This window comes from Myotis yumanensis, unplaced genomic scaffold (genome assembly GCF_028538775.1).
Source record: "Myotis yumanensis isolate MYYU_CA2020_CCGP unplaced genomic scaffold, mMyoYum1.0.hap1 SCAF_13, whole genome shotgun sequence".
NCBI lineage: Eukaryota > Metazoa > Chordata > Mammalia > Chiroptera > Vespertilionidae > Myotis > Myotis yumanensis.
The window spans coordinates 40507290-40527104 of NW_027223764.1; the positions used below are offsets into that span (position 1 = coordinate 40507290).

At 45.6% G+C, this 19815-nt stretch overlaps 1 protein-coding gene across 3 annotated transcripts in view; it reads left to right on the top strand.

Annotated features, from left to right (window-relative positions):
* The first annotated feature begins 200 nt into the window (after positions 1-200).
* The window catches only part of STOX1 (storkhead box 1), a 47226-nt gene continuing 27611 nt past the window's right edge, over positions 201-19815 (top strand). For 2 of the 3 annotated variants that reach the window (XM_070431919.1, XM_070431918.1), the window contains exon 1: positions 204-513. In XM_070431919.1, coding sequence (XP_070288020.1) covers positions 204-513 — 310 coding nt within the window. Of the gene's footprint in view, positions 514-19815 lie in introns of all 3 variants that reach the window. The other variant, XM_070431917.1, reaches the window with a different exon arrangement.

Sequence of the window (19815 nt, forward strand, 5' to 3'; positions counted from 1 at the left end):
AGCAGCGGCCGCGGGTCCCGCCCCACCCCCGGCCCTCGGAGCCCCGCTGACCCCGCCCCCTGGAGTCCGGTTCCCGGGACAGCCCGCGCCGCGCGCAGTCAGCCGATCGCTCCCGCCGGGCGTGCGGCGCCCGGGCCGCCAGCGCCCTGCGCCCGCCGCGCCCACCGATGCGCTAGGCTGGGGGCCACGGCCGTCCGCGCAGCATGGCCCGGCCGGTGCAGCTGGCACCGGGGTCGCTGGCACTGGTGCTCAGCCGGTTGGAGACGCCGGAGGCGGCGGGGGTCGCGGAGGACCCCGGCGGGCACGCGGTGTTCCGCGCCTTTCGCCGCGCCAACGCGCGCTGCTTCTGGAACTCGCGGCTGGCGCGCGCCGCCTCGCGGCTGGCCTTCCAGGGCTGGCTGCGCCGAGGGGTACTGCTGGTGCACGCGCCCCCCCAAAGCCTGCAGGTGCTGCGCGACGCCTGGTGCCGCCGGGCGCTGCGCCCGCCCCGCGGCTTCCGCATCAGGGCGCTGGGTGAGTGCGGGGCTGGAGGGAGGGGCGCCCGCGCGGGCGGCGGGGACCCAGCCCTGGTTCCCCGGGCGCGTGGCCCCCCGGCTCAACTTGGAGGGGGCGGCGGCGGGGCGGGTGAGCGGGTGAGGAAACAGGCCGGTGGCTGGAGGAGGGCTCTCCTCCGAGCAGTCCCTCCAGCTGGGACCCTGAGGCCCCGAGCGGTCCCAGCCCCCAGGACACGCCGGGCCAACTCCAGGAGGCCTCCATTGCTCAAGTCTTCCAGCCAGTGGAGCGCGCAGGTTCCTGGCCGAAGGAACTTTCTACTTAGAAAAGTGATGCTTTGGGGAGACAGGCTTTGTGCTCGGGAGCCAGAGCGTTGGTCAGGAGATAGGGGGCCTCTGTCTCCGCTCCATGGGGGCGCTTAGAAGGGGAGTCCTAGGGGTTGGCCAGAATCTACCGGTTCTGAACCGGCTGCTTTTATTTATTTTTTCAATTGCAGACTTGGAGCAGTGTGTGGTTTTCGTATTCTGCTGTATTGGGTGGCGTGGTGGTGTTGGATCAGGGCCTCGCGGAAGGTTTGGGGTCGTTAACTGCTTGGGTAAAAGAAATGACAAATGGCGCTGTGGACGCATCCCGTCGGCTAAATAGAATTCCTCCTTTCCAGCCTTTTCAGAGAGCCCGTTTGTTTGAAGACAGGCGGCAGCTTTTGCCTGTGTGACATAGCTTCTCATTTGAGAAACTAAACCACTGCGGCGCGGAGTGAGTGTTCTCTGGCAGCGGCCACTGCACTCAGGGGGGCTGTCAGCTCCCGGGAACAGCCTGGTTCTGTCTGTCTGCATCTATGTGGGGTTGTGACGGCGATCTGATGGTGCGCTGTTGACAAGTCACCAGTTGTTCCAGCCCTGGATTTTGACTCATACCAAGGAACCCCGCTCTGTCTCAGTCCATAAATCCTCCTCAGAGGAGCAGCAGCAAATAAAAAACATGTGTTTTAGTCCCCAGGGGTAAAGAAATGGGATAGCAAGAGGCACTTGATGTTGTGCATCACCTGTCAGAGATGATGTCTCTGCATCCCAGGTCAGTGAGGTTAAACCTTGGCTTGTCACCTCCATGCATTACCATTCTGTCTGGTACACTCCCCCCCACCCCTACACACACACACACACACACACACACACACACACACACTTTTTCTTCCCTTAAGACCAAAAAAGAGCTCATTTGCAAAGCCACATACACGTATTTCATCTCCTTTTACTTGCAGGAGTGAGTGAAGAAAATAGGTTTTTGGCTCTGAAAGCCGAAATTCTCACAGGGGAAGGGTGGATGAAAAACCCTTTTCAGTTCTGTGTCCTGGGTTTTTCTGGTTTGAATTAGTGGTTGCATTCTCTGGTTCCCCCACCCCGTTTTGAAGGGTGAGCATAGAGCCTATTGCAGAAAGGGGGTGGGTGGAGTCGGGGTCTAGACCTGAGGGTGAAATAGAGAGGGCTTGTACTAAGCCAGAGGCAGCCAAGATGCTGACTCCCCGGGGGCCAGCGAGCAGCGGTGAATGCTGGTTCCTGGGCCGGCCCGGGTTAGCTGCCACGTGAAAGATGCCATGGACAAGGTGAACACATCACCAGGTGCTCTGATTCTCCACCACGAGGCATGCTGCCTCCTTGCATCACTCAGGACCCAGTGGACACTGTGCTCTAGGGAGAGTGCAGTGCAGTGGTCTTTACACTGGGCCGTCATCCCTGACTTGGGTCTCTTGGCAGAAATGATGTTCAGGTTTTTAATAGAATCCTGATAAGAATGAAGACATTTAGCTGGAATTTGTTCAAAACCACCTTTTGGGGCATTTTGAGGCGGCAAATGGGGAAAGATCTTATTTAATGCCAGTCAGTGGATTCATATGGGGGAAGGTTGTTTGAGTAGAATCTAACTTTGGGTCCTTGGGTCAGGTCAGAGGAGAGGAGGCATCAAGGCAGCCTTGGGCCACCTCAGAGTCACGGAAGGTGGTGAAGGCAGGGGGAGCTGCCTTGCCCCACAGGAGCTGGGAGTTGCAGTTGGCTTGCTTTCCTGACTCCGGCAGCATTGGCTTCCAGAGGCTAAAATGAGCTTTGGGGAGGCAAGGGAAAAGCAGCGGTGCACTACTGGGGGTTTCACACCGTACTTGTTACTTTGTGGGAACCAGCAGAACTAGAATAAGATACAAAGGACCAATTTGGTTAGATCAGTTTGGTCTCTTTGCTGTAGTTTTTTTTTTTTTTAATATATTTTTATTGATTTCAGAGAGGAAGGGAGAGGGAGAGAGAGATAGAAACATCAATGATAAGAGAGAATCATTGATCACCTTGCCTCCTGCATGCCCGCCACTGGAGATCAAGCTGGCAACCCGGGCATGTGCCCTTGACCGAAATTAAATCCGGGACCCTTCAGTCCCCAGGCCGACGCTCTATCCACTGAGCCAAACCAGCTAGGGCTGTAGTTTTTTTTTGTTGTTTGTTTGTTTTTAAAATATATTTTATTGATTTTTTACAGAGAGAAAGGGAAAAGGATAGAGAGTTAGAAACATCGATGAGAGAGAAGCATCGATCAGCTGCCTCCTACACACTCCCTACCGAGGATGTGCCCGCAACCAAGGTATATGCCCTTGACTGGAATCGAACCTGGGACCCTTCAGCCCGCAGGCCGACGCTCTATCCACTGAGCCAAACCTGTTTCGGCTGTTTGTTTGTTTTTAAGGCTCACTTCTCCTACATAAAAGTATTTGGGCCTAGGGAATATTGCCAGCCAGCTGGCAGGGAAAGAGGTAAGGCCATGAGCTTTGTAAACTCACTGTGCTCCCCTGGGTCCTCCTGGGCTTTTGGACCTGGGACTTACAGGGTCTCATAAGAAATGATGACTGAGTGCCTGGCCAAGCAGGCAGAAGTGACCTGAGCCCCCGATGCAGACCCGAAGTGAAGGCCCGAAGGGGTTTGTTTTATCCATGTTTTGTGCCCTTTCTTTCCCTCTTCACTTTCTCTACCTCAGCTTCCCTCTGATGAGAAGGTATTTCCCAGGCTGAGGGCATTTCCCTAGACAGAGGGACATAGGATGTATATTTTTAAAATTTTATTTCTCAATTACAGTTGACATTCAGTATTATTTTATATTAGTTTCAGGTGTACAGCATAGGATCTTTAACAAACTAATTCTCTTTTTGTGCTCTCGTCCTCACGTGTTTTCTTCTTTCATTTCTTTCTTTTAAATTAGCAAATGACATTAGCAGATGAGAGGGGTGAGCTGAGAGCTGGAGGAAGACATCTGTTTACCTAGCTGAACCGCAGGTGGTAGGGGTGGAGGACACCCGGATTTGTTTGGGTGAATCAATTGTTACTCTGGGTCCACACCTACCAGGTAGATGAAAGATTAATGACGGCTTCCTGGGGTAAGGAGGGGGAAGGCCACTTGGCCAAACAAGTTTGTTCCCTTCTCCTGACATTTATAGCTGAGGTATCCACATTTTAATCCCATCATTGAATGAGAATGTCTGTGGCTCTTTTACAACATTTGCTTCATTCATTCACTCATGTGTCAGATACTGTTCTAGGTGTTTGGATGTATCTTTCCTGGACTGTTTGTCTCCTCCATATTCAGTTGCAGAGGGATAGTTGAGTGGGAGGCTAGGTTCACAGTCTTCTCCATCCCACAGTGACCTGTGTGGGCGGGTTCTGCCTCTGATTGAGTTGGGCCAGAGTTCCCTGGTGTGTGCTTGGGGAGTGGGTAAATACAAATCTGGCAGGTCAGGCTGGTGAAGGGCAGCTAATGTGAGAATCTTCCCACCTCCCCTCATGACCCTTCTCCCTGCTTCCTGAAACATCTCTGAGCACACAGAGATATTAAGGTAAAATTGCAAGTGCCTTTGAAGACTAGAGGCCAGTCACTAATTTATGCTAGGTGTAAATGACTGATTGCAGAATCTAGTCTGCGATCTGGTGTGGGAGAGGAACAGCTCAAGGGTATGGGTGCCTGGTTGTACAAGAGTTGGGCAAACGTCTTAAATGTTGTCTGACTTATTCTGTGACTTAGGGAATGGCTTAGGGAAGTGTGTAGAGATGGTGAGGAGAGAGAGAGGTCCAGCTCCTATTCTGTCTTGCTCCTGAGGTCCCGCCTTGAATGATAGTAGGACATCTTGTAGGTTTTAGTGGCCAATGGAATTTTTTGTTTGTTTTGTTCATCTTCACCGGAGGATATCTTTCTATTGATTTTTAGAGAGAGTGGAAGAGAGGGGAGAGACACACAGAGAGGAACATTGATGTGAGAGAGACACATCAATTGGTTGCCTCCTGTATGTGCACCAACCAGGGCCAGGGATCGAGCCTGCAACTGAGGTACATGCCTTTGACCGGAATTGAAGGTGGGACCTTTCAGTCTGCAGGCTGATGCTCTATCCATTGAGCCAAACTGGCTAGGGCTAGCTAATGGAATTTTTAAGTTGAAATTTACATTTAGTGAAATGCATAAATCATTAGTTACCATTTGATGCATTCTTCAAATCTATACTAATAAAAGGGTAATATGTTAATTAGACTGGGTTGACCAGACATCTTCTGGACATCCAACTTCCTTCTAAACAAAGCCACGGTGGCGGGGGCCGAGGCAGAGGCGGTTAGGGGTGATCAGGCCAGCAGGGGAGCAAGCAGTTAGGGGCGGTCAGGTTGACAGGGGAGCAAGCAGGTAGGGGCGAGATCAGGCTGGTGCAGGGGAGCAAGCAGTTAGGGGCAAGATTAGGCCGGCGTGGGGGAGCAAGCAGTTAGGGGTGATCAGGCCGGCAGGGGAGCAACCAGTTAGGGGTGAGATCAGGCCAGCGTGGGGGAGCAAGCAGTTAGGGAGTGATCAGGTCAGCAGGGGAGAGCAGTTAGGGAGCAATTAGGCCAGCAGGGGAGAGCAGTTAGGGATCTGTCAGGCTAGCAGGGGAGAGCAGTTAAGGGGTGATCAGGCCAGCAGGGGAGAGTAGTTAGGGGGTGATCAGGCTGGCAGGCAGAGGCGGTTAGGGGCGATCAGGCAGGTAGGCAGGTGAGTGGTTAGGAGCCAGAGGTCCCGGATTGTGAGAGGGTGCAGGCCGGGCTGAGGAACCCCCCTTCCCCTCCCCTCCACCTCCATGCACGAATTTCATGCACTGGGCCTCTAGTACATAAATAAATAAGTGTAACCCAAACTCCTAATAGGATTTAGAACATTATCATTGTCCCAGAAAGTCTCCTCTTGCTCTTTCCCAGTCACCTCTGTTCCCACCCTCAGAAGTAACCACTCTTCTGATTATTTTATTTTATTTTTTTAAATATATTTTATTGATTTTTTACAGAGAGGAAGGGAGAGGGATAGAGAGTTAGAAACATCGATGAGAAAGAAACATCAATCAGCTGCCTCCTGCACACCTCCTACTGGGGATGTGCCCGCAACCCAGGTACATGCCCTTGACCGGAATCGAACCTGGGACCTTTCAGTCCGCAGGCCAACGCTCTATCCACTGAGCCAAACCGGTTTCAGCATCTTCTGATTATTTTTAACTATAAATTTTGCCTGTTCAAGAATTTCATGTAAATGGAATCATTAGTATGTACTCTTTTGTGTGAGGATTCTTTCACTCAACTTCATGTTCCTGAGATTCATCTCTCTTGTGTTACTAGTTCCTTTTTATTGCTGAGTAGAATTTTATGAATATACCACAGTTTATCCATTTTACCTTAGATGAACACCTGGGATATTTCCAGTTTATGGCTATTGTAAATAAAGCTCCTGTGAATATTTATGTACAAGTTTTTTTTTTATGCTTCTATTTTTCTGAGTTCTTATCTAGGAGAGGAATTGCTAACTCACTGATTATGTTTAGTTTTATGAAAACTTTTCCCAGAGTGGTTGTACCATTTTACATTCCTACCAACAAAGTGAGAGAGTTCTGGTTGCTGCACATGTTTGCCAAAATTTGACATTTTCAGTCTTTATAATTTTAGCTATTCTGGTAGCATCTTGTAGTTTTATTTATTTATTCATTTATTTATTTTAAATATGTTTTTATTGATTTTTAGAGACAGAGAAAGAGAGAGGGAGAGAGAGATAGAAACATTGCCGAGAGAGAAACATTGATCGGCTGCCTCCCGCACGCTCCCTACTGGAGATTGAGCCCACAACCCGGGCATGTGCCCTGACTGGGAAGCAAACTGGTAACCTTGGTTCATGGGTCAATGCTCAACCACTGAACCACACCAGTCAGGCAGTCTTGTGTGTTTTAAAAAAATATATATTTTTAGTGATTTCAGAGAGGAAGGGAGAGAGAGAGAGAGAGATAGAAACATCAATGATGAGAGAGATAATTGATTGGCAGCCTCCTGCATGCCCCCCACTGGGGATGGAGCGTGCAACCCAGGCATATGCCCTTGACTGTAATCTAACCTGGGACCCTTCAGGCTGATGCTCTATCCACTGAGCCAAATTGGCTAGGGCTAAAGCTCATTTTTTTGTATTTTTTTCATATGTGTGTCTAATTGTTCAAGGACAGTTTTTTAAAAAGACTAGCCATTCTCACTGAATTGCCTTTGCAACTTGTTGAAAATCAGTTGACTGTCAAGATCTGTTTCCATTGATCTAGAGTCTATCCTTTCACCAATACTGTACTACCTGTTTCACTTTATTGTAAGACTTGAAATTAAATATTGTGAGTCTTCCTACTTTGTTCTTCCTAAAAGTTGTTTTGGTTACTTTAGGTTCTCTGTTTTTCCATATACATTTTAGAATCAGCTTATCAGTTTCTTAAAAAATAATCCAGCTGGGCCCTGACCAGTTTGGCTCAGTGGATAGAGCGTCGGCCTGCGGTCTGAAAGGTCCCAGGTTCCGGTCAAGGGCATGTACCTTAGTTGCGGGCACATCCCCAGTCGGGAGTGTTCAGGAGGCAGCTGATCGATGTTTCTCTCTTATCGATGTTTCTAACTCTCTATCCCTCTCCCTCTCTGTAAAAAATCAATAAAATATATTTTTAAAAAATTCCTTAAAAAAAAAATCCAGCTGGGATTTTGATTGGGATTGTGTTGAAACAGTAGATCAATATGAAGTTAGATGAAAAATTCATCGTGGTTTTCCTGAACTACCCTGGTTTTAGAAATGATAATCTTGCCCTGGCTGGTATCCACAGTGGTTAGAGCATCCATCTATGCGCCCAAGGGTCTCAGGTTCCATTCCTGATCAAGGGCACGTACTTGGTTTGCAGGCTCAATCCCCGGCCCTGGTTGAGGCATGTGCCGGAGGCAATTAGTTGATGTCCCTCTCACAATGCTGTTTCTCTTTCTGTCTTTCTCCCTCTCTCTCTCCCTCCCTCCCTCCCTCCCTCCCTCTCTCTCACTCTCTCTAAAAAAATCAATGGAAAACTATCCTTGAGTGATGATTAAAAAAAAAGAAAAAGAAATTATAGTCTTGCCCTACCCGGGTGGATCAGTTGGTTGGAGTGTTGTCCTGTATACCAAAGGTTGCAGGTTTGATTCCCAGTCAGGACACATACCTAGGTTGTGGGTTTGACTCCTAGTGGGGGTGGGTAAGGGAAGCTACTGATCGATGTCTCTCTCACATCGATGTTTCTCTCTCTCTCTCTCTCTCTCTCTAAAAATAAGCATATCTTCAGGTGAGGATTGAAAAAAATGATAGTCTTGCCATCTTGGGAGCCCTTTAGTCCCAGGCAAACTGGGAGAATTGGTCACCCTAATTTGGGGAGAATTGACATTTTAACATTTCATGAACATGGTATATCTCTCTCTTTGAGTGTCCTTACATACTTTTTAGTGTATTGAATATCTTTTGTTAAATTTATGTTCCTAAGAACTTATGTTTTGGATGCTATTATAAATGGTATTATTTTAAAATAAACTTTCTATTTTGGAATAATTTCAGATTTATAGGAAAATTGCAAATATATTACAGAGCTCTGTATTCATCACCCAGTCTCCCATAATTTTTATTTACCTTACCTTTTAAAAAATTGAGTAATAGCCCAGCCAGTGTGGCTCAGTGGTTGAGGGTCAACCCAGGAACCAAGAGGTCATGGGTTTGATTCCTGGTCAGGGGACATGCCCTGGTTGCAGGCTCGATTCCCAGTAGGGGGCGTGCAGGAAGCAGCTGATTGATAATGTTTCTCTCTCATCGATGTTTCTATCTCTCTATCCCTCTCTTTTCCTCTCTCTCTAAAAAAAAAAATCAATAAAAGCATATTTTTAAAAAATTGAGATATAATTCACATAGCATAACATTTACCATTTTAAAGGGTATAATTCAGTGGGTTTTAGGATTTTCACAATGTTGTACAATCATTACCATTATTTAATTTTAGAAGATTTTCATCACCCAAAAAAGAAAACCCTATACAACTACCCACTAGCAGATTCTTTCTATTTCCCTCCACAACCCCTGTCAACCACTAATTCATCATCTGTCTCTGAATTTACCTGTTCTAGATATTTCATTTAAATGGAATCACAATATGTGGTCTTTTGTCCTGGTATCTTTCACTTAACATAATGTTTTCAAGGTTTATCCATGTTGTATCATGTATTAGAACTTCATTTTTGTGGCTGAATAATAATCTGTGGTGTGGATATACCACATTTTGCTTATCCATTTGTCAATGGATGGCTATTTGGGTTGTTTCTACTTTTTGGCCATGATGAATTATGCTGCTGTGAACATCTCTGTGCAAGTCTGTGTATGGACATACATTTTAATTTTGGGGTAGATTCCATTTGGCTGTCATGAAATAATTTGTTTCTCTAATGAGATTTCCAATTTGTTTGTTTATCATCAGCATATTTGAAATTTTATCTTTCAGCTTTTTAAAAATACTTACAATTTTAACATCTCGGTCATCTCAGGGTCAGCAAGTCAGTCTCATTGGTTGCCTTGTCTTTGAATAAGTTACTTATTTTTCTATTTCTGTATTGTCTAGTGTTTCAGATTGTACCTCTGACATTATGAGTGATGTGTTGTAGAGACTCTGGATTGTTATGTTCCTCTGTACAGGGTTGCGCGCCCCCCCCCCCCCCGCCCCAGGATATTTTTTCCATTGCTTTTCAGAAATAGTGGAAGAGAGGAGGGAGGCAGGGAGGGAGGGAGGGAGGGAGGGAGAGAGGAAGGGAGGAGGTGGGAGAGAGAAACATCCATTTCTCTCTGGCCTGGCTCCTAATGGGGCCTGCCTTTAGGTGAAAAACTGTAAAAAATGGGAAACTTAGCCAGTGCCATTTCCTTCCACGAGAACCTCCCTTCCAGTTTCTACCTGGTTTTGGTTGCTTTTCAGTACCTTCCGGTAAAGGTTTTTATATTTTGTCCAAAGTTATAGTTGTTATTGGCAAGAGAGTTGGTCTACTAGGATCTTGTTCACCATTATTGGAAGCAAAACCCCAAGAATACATGTTCTCAATTCCTGTCTTTTTTCCTCTTCTAAAATGTTATTCTGTTGATGAACAATGTCTAGGCCATAGAGAAACTCAAGATCATTTCGACAGCCACCAAAGACAAATGCCTCTGTTCCGTCTCTTCCTTCTCCCAGACAGATCTCGGTTTCTCCCCCATCTTTTCTAGCTTGATTATCCCTTTTCTCGAGGTAGGTGGGAAGCTGGCGTAATTCTGCCCATTTTGCAGACAGGAAACAGAATGAAGGTTGTGGTTTGGTGTTGTTTGGGTTTCTTGACTTCTTCTCCATTTACCACCAGGTCACTGGGGTTCCTGTAAAGGGCCTGGTATTTTTCACCCTCACTCACACTTCCTCAGAGGCTGTCAGATTCCCACTAGGCCGTTGGGGTCCATTCCAAGGCCCAGAAAATGGCAGAAACAGCTGCTCTGTCCATGCCCCCACGCTTACCTCCCTCCTTCCCACCCACGATCTTTCCAGCCCTATACTTCTGGCTTTGTTCTGCCAGATGTTGTGCAGGGGCAGTTGAAGGGTTCAGTCTGAAAGAGCCAAAGGGCTCACAGCAGGGTGTCTTGTAGGCACGTTGCTGTTACCAAGCTGGATGATCTGTATGTAGCATCTGGGTAGGTAACAAGTATCTCTGGCTCCATGTTTTGATTAAGCAGCTGGTGGGTAGAAGACACCTCTAGCTGCTGTCTTGTAGTATTGAGGTCCAATGAGATGAAAAGAGCCATTAACCTGAAAATTAGCTTGGATTTCTCTACCCTCTTTCTCCAGCCCCAGGCCAGTAGGTCACCAAGTTCCTTGAGGCTCCACACCTTGGGTATCTCTCAAATCCATCCCTTTCTCTCTGTTTCCATTGCTGGGCTTTTGTCCACCCAAGATCTCACCATTTCCCACGTGAATTAGGGCTCCAGTTTCCTCCCTTTTTGTGGTGCCATCTCCTGTGTGGTCCTGGACAGTCCAGTTCATTCTCCATCCTACAGGTAGACAGACTTATGACAATCCACAAAGGAGATCTAAGTCTGCTCTTTGTTTGCTCAGATCCCTTAGCTTTTCAGGAAAAGTTCGAACCTTTAACATGCACTGCAAGGCTCTCTAATCCAATTCCGCCGTAAGCATCCTCTTTCTCCCCATCTTCTGAGAGAAGCCTGCCTTCCTGTACCAGTCAGGGTTCAATCAGAGAGACAGAAGCAGTATGAGATAGATGGCAAGGAACTGACTCTGTGTGATTGTGGGGGCTCACAAGGCAAGTCAGAAATCTCTAGGTCTGGCCAGCATGAAGGACAGGCTGGAAATCTCAGGCACAAACCAAAGCTGCTATGAACAGGTGGGATTTCTTTAGTTCTGTTCTTAAGGCCTTGCAATTGATTGAAACCCAGATTATGTAGGGTAATCTCCCTTATTAAGCACATCTGAAAAATAGCTTCCCAGCAATGCCTGGGTTTGTGTTCGAAAAACGAGGCGGAAACTTATCCAGGCTGACGTGTAAGACTGACCATCACACTTCCCTTCAGCCATACGTGGGTGCTGTCCGCTTACCAAGCTGAGCCTTTAGGTCCCATCGGCCCATTTCTCTGGACCTCTGGTCTTCAGCTGTGAATAGCTTAGTGCTCACTTTGGTTCTGTTGAGGCCTCTGGCTGGGGCTTCCCTCCTCCTGGCTTGGCAGTGGCCTGTGGCTAGATCAGCCTCCTAGTAACCTGTGTCAGGAGGACCAGGGAAGAGTAGACGAAAGCTCACATTGAAGTTGCTTAAGATGTTTCCACAAGTAGGGAAGTTGTGCCTTCCCCTCAGTCCTGCCCAGACCTTGATACTCTAATACTGTTCCCCCTTCCGAAGCATCTGAAGCAGTGCAGCTGTTGGAGCAACCACACCATCCTGGGCCTCCCTTGCTCTCACATCTGTTAGGGTGTGCATTGAGCATTTACTGTGTGCCTGGTCCTGCACTGGTCAATACAGAGGGCAAAGGGTTCATGTCATGACCTTAAGGAGTTTATAGTCTAGAGCAGTGGTCGGCAAACTGCGGCTCACGAGCCACATGCGGCTCTTTGGCCCCTTGAGTGTGGCTCTTCCTAAGCCTTAGGAGTACCCTAATTAAGTTAATAACAATGTACTTACCTATATAGTTTAAGTTTAAAAAATTTGGCTCTCAAAAGAAGTTTCAATCATTGTACTGTTGATATTTGGCTCCGTTGACTAATGAGTTTGCCGACCACTGGTCTAGAGGTCAGATGGATGAGCAGGTGATAGAGTCATAGGGAGCAGTAGAAGCACAGCTGACCAAGAGCTGCTTGTGTGCATATGTACACACACACAGCTGTGTTTAGGAAAGACTTCCTGGAAGAAGTGATGTCTAAACTAAGAATGAGTAGATGTTAGCTTGATGAGAAGTACATTTTATTTTATTTAAATATTTTTTTATTGATTTCAGAGAGGAAGAGAAGGGGAGAGATAGAAACATTAATGATGAGAGAGAATCACTGATCAGCTACCTCCTGCACACCCCCCACTGAGGATTGAGCCTGAAACCTAGGCATGTGTCCCTGACCAGAATTGAACCTGGGACCCTTCAGTCTGCAGGCCGACACTCTATCCCCTGAGCCAAACCAGCCAGGACGACAAGTACATTTTAAACAGAGGGGGAGGATATGTGTCCCAGGGCCTGGCCCACATGGGGAACCATCAGCAGCTGAGCACAGCCAGTGCAGGTGCTGTAGGCAGTGGCATGAAGGGCTGGGAGAGGGACTAGACCAGGGGTGGGCAAACTTTTTGACTCGAGGGCCACAATGGGTTCTTAAACTGGACCGGAGGGCCGGAACAAAAGCATGGATGGAGTGTTTGTGTGAACTAATATAAATTCAAAGTAAACATCATTACATAAAAGGGTACGGCCTTTTTTTTTTTTTTAGTTTTATTCATTTCAAATGGGCCGGATCCGGCCCGTGGGCCGTAGTTTGCCCACGGCTGGACTAGACTGTGACAGGCTTTGACTACTGTATTGAGGGGTGTGGACTTGAGCCTGAGGCCACTGAAGAGTAGTAAGTAGTAGAGTGCACATATGTGTATGTGATTACATTTATAATCCTGTTTAACATGATACATGATAAATGCAGGGTGGGGCAAAAGTTGGTTTACAGTTGTTCGTATGGAAAATAATACAATAATAAATACAATTAATAAATAATAATGCAAGAATAAACTCTGTGTTTCCCATACTCACAACTGTAAACCTGCTTTTGACCCACCCTGTATATTCCCAGCCTATGGGTGTGCAGTATCTTCCATCGAGATTGTTGTCTGCGGCGGCGGTGCCTTTGAGGGGTTCTGTAATCCCTGTGGACCTCCTGCAGTTTGTGCCATTAGTGCTCGTTAAGTGGTGGTCTGTCATCTGAGTAAGACATAGAAAGAGCTGGGGGCTGTGTGGATCTGATCCTCTCACGAATCCGCCGAGTGACCAGTTTCTCATCCAGACCTAGCGGGGCCTTGGTCTCCTTGTCTCTTGGCAAGCATTCTATCTGCCCTTTATACTTCACAGAGTTGGCATCAGGTTCAGGTGAGATACTATCCGTGAGAACCCTGAAAAGTACGAAGTACAAGCACCAAGATGTCTGTCTGCCCATTTACTTATGTCTTCTTTTTATAAAAGATATATTTTGATTAATTTCAGAGAGGAAAGGAGAAGGAGAGAAAGAGAGATATAAACATCAACAATGAGAGAGAGAATCATTGATCGGCTGCCTCCTGCGCACCCTCCCATGCCCTTGACGGGAATTGAACCTGGGACCCTTCAGTCCACAGGCCAACACTCTATCCACTGAGCCAGGGCTATTATGTCTTCTTTATCTTTCATCAGTGTTTTATAGTTTTCAGTGTACAAGTCTTTTATTTCCTTAGTTAAATTTATTCCTAAGGATTTTTGATGGCATTGCAACTGGGACTTTCTTCTTTTTGTTTTCTTCCCTTTTTTTAAAATATTCAAAGTATGTTAGAACTTTGTTGCTGTTTTTTTTTTTTTTAATCTATTTTTATTAATTTCAGGGAGGAAGGGAGAGGGAGAGATAGAAACATCAGTGATGAGAGAGAATCATTGATTGGCTGCCTCCTGCATGCCCCCAAGTGGGGATCGAGCCCGCAACCCAGGCATGTGCCCTTGACCCCCAGAACACTACAGTCCACAGACGCTCTATCCACTGAACCACACCAGCTAGGGTGGGATTTTTTTTCTTAATTTCCTTTTCAGAGAGTTCCTTGTTATTATATAGAAATGCAACTGATTTTTCTCAGTTGATTTTGTTGCCTGAAACTTCACTGAGTGTGTTGATTCGTTGTAATAGTATTTTTGGTGGAGTCTTCAAAGTTTTCTACGTACATGATCATGTCATCTGCAAATAGATAATTTTACATCTTCTTTTCCAATTTGATGTCTTTTATTTCTTTTTCTTGCCTAGTTGCTCTGGCTGGGACTTCCGGGACTATGTTGAATACAAGTGGTGAGAATGTGCATCCTTGTCTTAGTCCTGATTTTAAAGGAAAAGCTTTCCGTTTTTTCCCATTGATTATTATGTTAGCTGTGGGCTTCATTATGTTAATTTAATTAAGGTTAAGTTAAGGTAATTTTATCCTGCCAGGGCTGACCAGCAGACCCTGAGCGAGGGATGAATGGGTTACCCTGACACAGTTTCACTGTGAAAGAGAGGGCTAAGGGGCGGCCTGGCAGAAGGAGCCATGCAGCCTGGATTGCCTGCCTTGTTAGGCTTTTATTGGATTTTTATCTTTACACTTGGAGTGCGGGAAACGAGTTAAGTCGGCTCGCGTGAATTGCGCGTACTCCGCGGGAGCCGTCTTTAACTCGGTTCATATAGATTTGCGGTGGAGTGCGGGAAACGTGTAAACTCGGGCCGATTGTAACTGCGTATTACCAAATATTTGTTTGTAATCCACCCTTTTGGTGGATGGAACAAAACCAAAAGACAGAGCCATCTTATATTTTGGCGGGAAATTCACCCGCACTCCAAGTGTTTAGATACAATCAGCAGGGTGAGTAATCTTGGGAGGACACATGTGTTTACATTGTCCTCTAGGCAAGGGTATCCAGGGATTAAACATGAGGATTGCAGTAAACACCCAGGGGTCTGCACGTGCAGACTTATTTGGAAAGGTCAAGGAATAATTAGGGGTGCCGCCTTCAATACTCCCCTAAATTGGAATTCTGGTAAACAGAGCAGGCGGCCTTCCACACACTTCCCTTTTCTCAGAATGTCGTCCTTACAACTTTCCAACCAAGTCTCGTGTGCTCCCCAACATTATCCTCTGTTTATGGATTAAAAGACCTGCCATAATATTAAAACTTTTTATTGTTGAAAGTGTTACAGATGTCCCCTTTTTATTCCCCATTGACCTCCTTCCCCCTCCCTCACTACCCCCCAAACCTTCACCACACTATTGTCTGTGTCCAAGGACTTGATGTTTTCTTAATTGTCTATGCTACCAAAGGGGATCTACAGATTCAATGCAATTCCTATCAGAATCTCAATGGCGCCTGGCTGGTGTTGCTCGGTGGTTAGAATGTTGGCCCTCCCACTGCAGGGCTGAGGATTCACTTTCCGGCCAGGGCCAGGTGCCTCAGTTGCAGGTTACATCCCTGGCCCCTGTTGGCATGTGCGGGAGGCAACCAATTGATGTGTCTCTCTATACATCAATGTTTCTCTCTCTCTCTCTCCCTTTCTCCCTTTCACTCTCTCTAAAAAGCAATGGGAAAAAATATCTTCAGGTGAGGATTACAAAAAAAAATTTTTTTTGTTTAAATCTCAGTGGCTTTTTTTTTTTTACATAAACGGGGAAAAAATACAACAAAATTCATGTGGGGTCACAACAGAACCTGAATAGCCAAAACAATCTTGAGCAAGAAAAACAAAGCTGGAGGCATTACACTTTCTGATTTTAATATGTTACAATTGTACAGTAATTAAGACAATATGGTACTGGCACAAAGACAGGCATATACGTACACCAATGCAGCAGAATGGAAAGCCCAGAAATAAACCCACACATATAAAGTCAACTGATTTTTTTTATAAGGATGTAAAGAATATACCATGGGAGCTCTAGCTGGTTTGGCTCAGTGGATAAAGCGTTGACTTGTGGACCAAAGGGTCCCAGGTTTGATTCCAGTCAAGGTCCCATGCCCAGGGTTGCCGGCTCGATCCCCAGTAGGGGACATGCAGGAGGCAGCCAATCAATGATTCTCTCTCATCATTGATGTTTCTATCTCTCTCTCCCGCTCCTTTCCTCTCTGAAACCAATAAAAATATATTTTTTAAAAATACACCAATGGGAAATGTCAACAGAAGATGCTGGGAAAACTGGATATCCACATGCAAAAGAATGAAATTGGACCCTTGCCTTACACCATACATAGAAATCAACTCAAAATGGATTAATTGCTTAATGTAAGACCTGAAACTGTAAAACTAAAAAAAGAGAAGAAAAATTTAATGGTATAGGTCTTGGCAATGGTTTCTTGAATATAACATCAAAAGCACAGGCAACTAGCCCTGCAGGTGTAGTTCAGTGGTTGAGCGTCGACCTATGAACCAGGAGGTCACACAGGAGGTCACGGTTCAATTCCTGGTCAGGGCACATGCCCAGGTTGCAGGCTCCATCTCCAGTAAGGGGCGTACAGGAGGCAGCCGATCAATGATTCTCTATCATCATTGCTCTCTCCCTTCCTATCTGAAATGAGTTAAAAAAAAAAAAAAAAAAAAAAAGGCACAGGCAACTAAAGCAAAAATAGACAACTGAGACCAAAATACGAACACCAAATATTAACAGTGGTTATATTCTCTGTGGTGTTGATTATGGCTGGAGTGCCTGCATGTGTGGGTGTATGTGCGTGCGTGCACATGCACTTGTGAATGTTTTTGTATTTTTAAGGTATCACTTTTTTTAGTTCCTGTTATTTTAATTTGATTTTAATTTAATGGATTGCTAGGTAACATATTCACATGGTACAAAAGGGTACACAGTAAAAAGTCTCTCTTCCCCCTACCTCCAGCCACTCATTTCCCTTCTCTAGAAACAGCTGTAGTGACCAGTTCCCTAAATCCTTCCAGAGATAGTTTATACATCTACACGCCATATATATAGAAATATCCTCCCCCATTTTTACATAAGTGCTAGCATATCGCATGAACCTTTTTTTTTCTTGGAAACATAGGTTTTCTTAAAAGGTCATAAAAGGAACAGTATAAATGCAAAGAAGTTAATAGCACTGATCTAAGTGTACAGAAACAGTAGCTCCATGGCATGTACATGAGAGAGTTTCCTAGCTAAGTGAGCTTGGAAACTACTTTTAAACAGATTTCATGACTGCAAAGACTTCTGGGAGACCTGGGTGTGCTGATTGCCTACATCCAGGAGGCGGGAGAAAAATGTAGTGCCTCAGGCTTATTCTACCATGGAACCCCTGCTGCCTAACTCCTTCTGGGGCAGATGTTTGAGGCATTCTTGGGAACTCTGGGTTCCTCTGGAGCGTCTTCCTGTGGAAGGAGTTGATCAGCTCACAGAGCTGACCCAGAGGCCTCCCCTAGAGAGGGCCACAATCTCAGAGCAGCTGTGATGGCGGGATGTCGAGGCCAAGTACAAACTGCCAAGGTTACCCTCCCCCCGGGAGGTAAGTGTGTAGGAGGACAGAGGGTGGGGCTGGGCTGTGGGGAGCAGTGGCCCGAGTCTAGGCTGCTGTAGAGCATTAATCATGTGACCTGGGGCAGAGTTTCCCCAGCACTGACCCCGAAGTCCTTCCCTTCTGACTGACACTTGCCAGGCTTGCCCTGCACGTGCACAGTGGAGGCCTCGGGAAGGGGTAGAGTTTGCCTTCCTTTGAGCTCACAGGTTTCATAGATCAGAGGGCTTTCAAAGGCCCCCTGGAGATTCAGCTAACTTGTGCTGTAGGGAAATGAGACTTTAAGGTTTTACAATGTAGAGAACTGTTTAGGTCAGCTAACTTATTACAGATGAGGAAACAGAGACTGCTTACCCAGGATCATCTATAACAGTGATAACGAACCTATGACACGCGTGTCAGAGGTGACACGCGAACTCATTTTTTTTGGTTGATTTTTCTTTGTTAAATGGCATTTAAATATATAAAATAAATATCAAAAAGATAAGTCTTTGTTTTACTATGGTTGCAAATAACAAAACATTTCTATTTGACACGGCACCAGAGTTAAGTTAGGGTTTTTCAAAATGCTGACGCGCAAAGCTCAAAAGGTTCACCATCACTGATCTATAATAATAAAAGCGTAATATGCTAATTAGATGGGACAGCCAAATGATCTTCTGGATGAAGCCTCAGTGGAGGCGGTTAGGGACCATCAGGCAGGCAGGCAGGCAGAGTGGTTAGGGGCAATCAGGCAGGCAGGTGAGTGGTTAAGGGCGATCAGGCAGGAAGGCAGGCGAGTGGTTAGGAGCCAGCAGTCCTGGATTTCGAGAGGGTGCAGGCCAGGCTGAGGGGACCCCTCCCCCACAAGAATTTCGTGCACTAGGCCTCTAGTTTATAATATTAAACTCATTACATGGTAATTGACTTAAAAAATTTATCTATTGGGGGGAAATGTGTGCAAAAGATCTCCCTCTTGTTGATGCAAAGCTCTGCACTGTTTCTTAAGCAGTTAATTAAGGATTAGGAAGTCTCTTGTAAAATTCTTTTAAAATCAAAACAGCTTTTGTTCCCCCCAATCTGAAACCATCAGTTTTAACTGTATTCATTTGATGTGAGGGTCTCGAAACACATATTTTCCCATGACTAATTAGTCTTACATAAGTGACTATAATAAAAATATATTTTAAAAAATTTTATACTTTTAGGTTTGTATTTAGATTTATGATGCATTTCATGAAAATTTTTGTATATGGTGTGTTATTGGTCGGTGTTCTTTTTTTTTTCAGATATATGTCCAATTTTTAAAATATATAGATGTATATTTTTTATTGATTTCAGAGAGGAAGAGAGAAATAGAAACATCAATGATGATAGAGAATCACTGATAGGCTGCCTCCTGCACGCCCCACACAGGGGATCAAGCCCACAACCCAGGCATGTGCCCAGACCAGGAATCGAACTGACCTCCTAGTTCATAGGTTGACACTTAACCACTGAGCCATGCTGGGTGGTACTATACTGTTTTGATTACTGTAACTACATAGTAAATCTTAACATCAGGTATTGTAAGACCTCTCACTTTGTTTCTTTTTGTTTTGGCAACTATAGGTCCTTTGCTTTTCCTTGTAAACTTTAGAGTCAGTTTATTGATTCCCACAGGAAAATAATCCTGCTGGGATTTTTATTAGGATTGTGTGAAATCTATAGATCAATTTCAGGAGACTTCACACCTTAACAATATTGAGTCTTCTGATGTAGGTACACAATAGATCTATTAAATCTTCTTTGATTCTGACTGTGTGTTGCAAATGTAAATTTTGACCTTTGGCTTCTGCAGTCTTTGAAAGCCTGTGAAACCAGATGCCTTCCAGATACCAGGGAGTGAGCAATGCAGGTGCAGGAGGAAGCAGAGAGAAGAGAACCCTCAGAAGATTCATTTACATTCTCAAGAGGCACAGGGACACAGAGGATCAAAAAGGAGCAGATCTCCTGGGAAGAATTAGAAAATCCATATCAACTGAGGGGAAAATATTTTGAAAGGCAACAAAAGATGACCCCAGGTTTAAGTTTTAAGAGCATCGTCAGATACAAGCGTATGGTGATGGCTTGGGTTGTTGGGGAGTTTGTTTTGTCAGGTTGTGCGTGGGCTTGGATATGGGAAGTAGAAGTATTTTCAAGACTTATCTTCTCCTGCCTGTACCCTGCCTTTTTTTTTTGGTTTTGTTTTGTTTAGTTGTTGATCAAGAATCA